This window comes from Sinocyclocheilus anshuiensis, unplaced genomic scaffold (genome assembly GCF_001515605.1).
Source record: "Sinocyclocheilus anshuiensis isolate Anshui unplaced genomic scaffold, SAMN03320099.WGS_v1.1 scaffold2233, whole genome shotgun sequence".
Classification (NCBI taxonomy): Eukaryota; Metazoa; Chordata; class Actinopteri; order Cypriniformes; family Cyprinidae; genus Sinocyclocheilus; species Sinocyclocheilus anshuiensis.
The window spans coordinates 1,821-4,643 of NW_015551120.1; the positions used below are offsets into that span (position 1 = coordinate 1,821).

Sequence of the window (2,823 nt, forward strand, 5' to 3'; positions counted from 1 at the left end):
CATGTCTATGCAAGGTTTATAGGATGTTGCAGCAGCTGTCCAGTTGTATTTGTTTAATATAATGGTTTTGCCTGAGGAAGACCTTAGGGTTGAAACGTTGTGATTTTAATAAACTTTGTTTTTGAGAGCAGTACGTGGCAGTGTGCCGATTTTTGTTTATTGACAGTGAAGTGCTCCATGTGATCGAGACAGTCCATGTGTCCATCCATGTGTCTGACACGGCTCATAATAATGTTTGAGAAAAAAAAGATTACTACAGATTACTAATTTGACTGTATTCAATATAACTGTGAAGTTAATAATGTGGAGATTTCTAATGTGTTTTTATTTTGTCATAAAACTTGGTAACACAATGCATAAAGTGATTTCACACTTCACAGTCAGCAAGCAAGAACAGATCACAAGACTAATTGCTGCAACACTGCTAACATACAAAAAGAGAAAGTGAGAGAGAAGAAAAACATACACATCAACAATATCAGTAAAGAAAGAAAGTTAGTTTCATCATAACAGACTGAAAACTGGTAATGAAAAGAGTGGAAAGATTACTTTCTAATATATGTAAAAAAACTAATTGAAAAAAAGTATAACCAACATATTTGTCATAGCATAAAATGTGTCATAGCAGCAAATACTCAACCTAGGAATTTGAATACATCACTTTAGAAAAAGTGAGCTCATACTGAAGTAATCTTTGGAGAATGAAAAAGAACAGAACAGAAATGCAGCAGAAAATGAATGACTTGTTTTCACAGTGGAATAATTTGAAACTTACCAAAAAAAGAATTACTAATTCAATTATGTGCAACAATCATTCTTAGATCTATCTCTCCCTCTGCAATCTATTGGACATAATGAAAAGCTGTGTAATATTTAAAGAGTTTATTGTTTACAAAAATAAAAGTTATTATTATTCCCTACTGGAGATCAGTACAAAGATGAATAAATACACATGAAATACATTTTACGATTACTGACCATGTGCTTTCAACTTTAACAACGTGTACTTATAAAACAAAGCCATTTCACTATTTTTCAAGCAATTATAAAGACATAAAAGTGCAGAACATCCGAGTGACACAAACGACTTGGCACAAAACTGCAAATGTGGTTGTACTAAATTTTCTATTCATAGCTATTTGAGTCCCCCCCCCGCTCTGTATGTGCCTGGAAGACAACAACAGTTACACTTTACATTTATGAGCTAGATTTCTTATAAAACAAATAAACACACAAAACACTTCAAGTCCAAATTCATTAATGGAGAATCGTGTACCTATACAGTTCATAAATATCTTCAACAAAGTTTCAAAGAGTGAGATGGTATTTAAGTTCAGTAACGTGTCTTAACATTGCATTTACACCACCAACACTCAAGTAAACCTTTTATTCTCCTGTGATCTGCATAACCCAATTATGAACCTTTCTGAGAGCACATTGAAAGGCTTTTCACCCTGAGATACAAATATACCTTCAATTCCACATTCATATCATCTACAGAAACCTATTTACAAATAAAGTGTGTGCGCATGCATAGTTATGTATTATAAGGTGTGTTGGTGTTGGTTGGTGACAAAGCCAAAAAGGCACTCTGCACAGCTTTGTTACTGCACAATTTGTATATAGAGGAGATATTAGCACAACCAAGAGAAGATAATAATGGAATTTGGGTCTTATATGGAGACAAAAAGACAAACAGTCCACATTTACACCAAGACAGTAATACAGATTAAAAGCAGGTTGGGGCAGGAATCTTCATGATGCAAGGTAGGTGCTTTTCCTTAACACTGAGGCTAATGGTTACTGCTTGATAGTAGCCAGTTTGACCCCAAACATGGTTTCCCACTGATTTGTGATCCAGTTCACCAGGTCTTGTACCAGCTCTTCATCTTCAGCATGTAAAGACCAAGCCTTTTCTTTCTTGGCCATCTGTCAAAAACAAAACAAACCGCAAAAATCTCCATTTATTTTATGCATATAGTAGCTATATGTTTACCTGTTACATCCTTCAGAGAACTGCTCTTGGTTTCTTTGTGGTTTAGGTGAGAACATGTAAAGATGTACCCACACACCTCATCATAAAGTTTTAGGTCCACCTGGCATGGATGTGATGAGAACAGATTAATGGAACTGACGCTACTGATTGGCTGAGTTTCCTGAACGGTCACTTTCCCACTGTTCATTTGGCCCTCAGGTTGGCTCTTGCTCCATTGGTGGTCTTCATCAAGGAGAAAAAGCATTTCTTTGGTGGCTAGTACACTCACAGAGACCAAAGAGCCATCTAAGAAAAAAGAAAGGAAGACCCTGTAAAATTTCCCCCCTTTTTGCAACACCAACACTTATTTAAAGCTTGAGTCTTTGAAGATTTGAGCAAGAAAATGACCATCTCTGGATCACTTGTAAATCTTTTGAAGCCTCCCAGTTGTCACCATATCAGCTGAAAGCCATTCTGATGTTGATACCAGTTGCATTACGGGCTCTGCCACTTTCCTTTTTTTTTGTTGTTGTAAAGGGATAGTTCACCCAAAAATGAAAATGCTGTCATGATTTACTCACCGTTCCAAACCCATTTAACTTTTGTTCATCTTCAAAACACAAATGAAGATATTTTTAATGAAACCTAAGAAATTTCTGTCCCTCCATTCAAACTAAACTTCAAAAAGTTCAAAAAGACATTGTAAAAGAAAACCTTATGAATCGAGCAGCTTAATCCATTTTTTCTGAAGAGCCACGATTGCTTTCTATGATAATCAGATTTAATTTAGACTTTTATTTACATATAAACACTGTTCAATGCATATAAATAGGGCATATTAACTCTTT

General features: G+C 35.2%; 1 protein-coding gene across 1 annotated transcript in view; it reads right to left on the reverse strand.

The window, feature by feature from the left end:
- Positions 1–899: 899 nt before the first annotated feature.
- Positions 900–2,823, reverse strand: part of LOC107663072 (serine/threonine-protein kinase 11-interacting protein-like) — a 47,993-nt gene continuing 46,069 nt past the window's right edge. Inside the window, exons 22-23 of the mRNA XM_016453224.1 lie at positions 2,073–2,281; positions 900–1,929 (exon numbers count right to left, since the gene is read on the reverse strand). Coding sequence (XP_016308710.1) covers positions 1,801–1,929; positions 2,073–2,281 — 338 coding nt within the window. The 3' untranslated portion in view covers positions 900–1,800. The remainder of the gene's footprint in view (positions 1,930–2,072; positions 2,282–2,823) is intronic.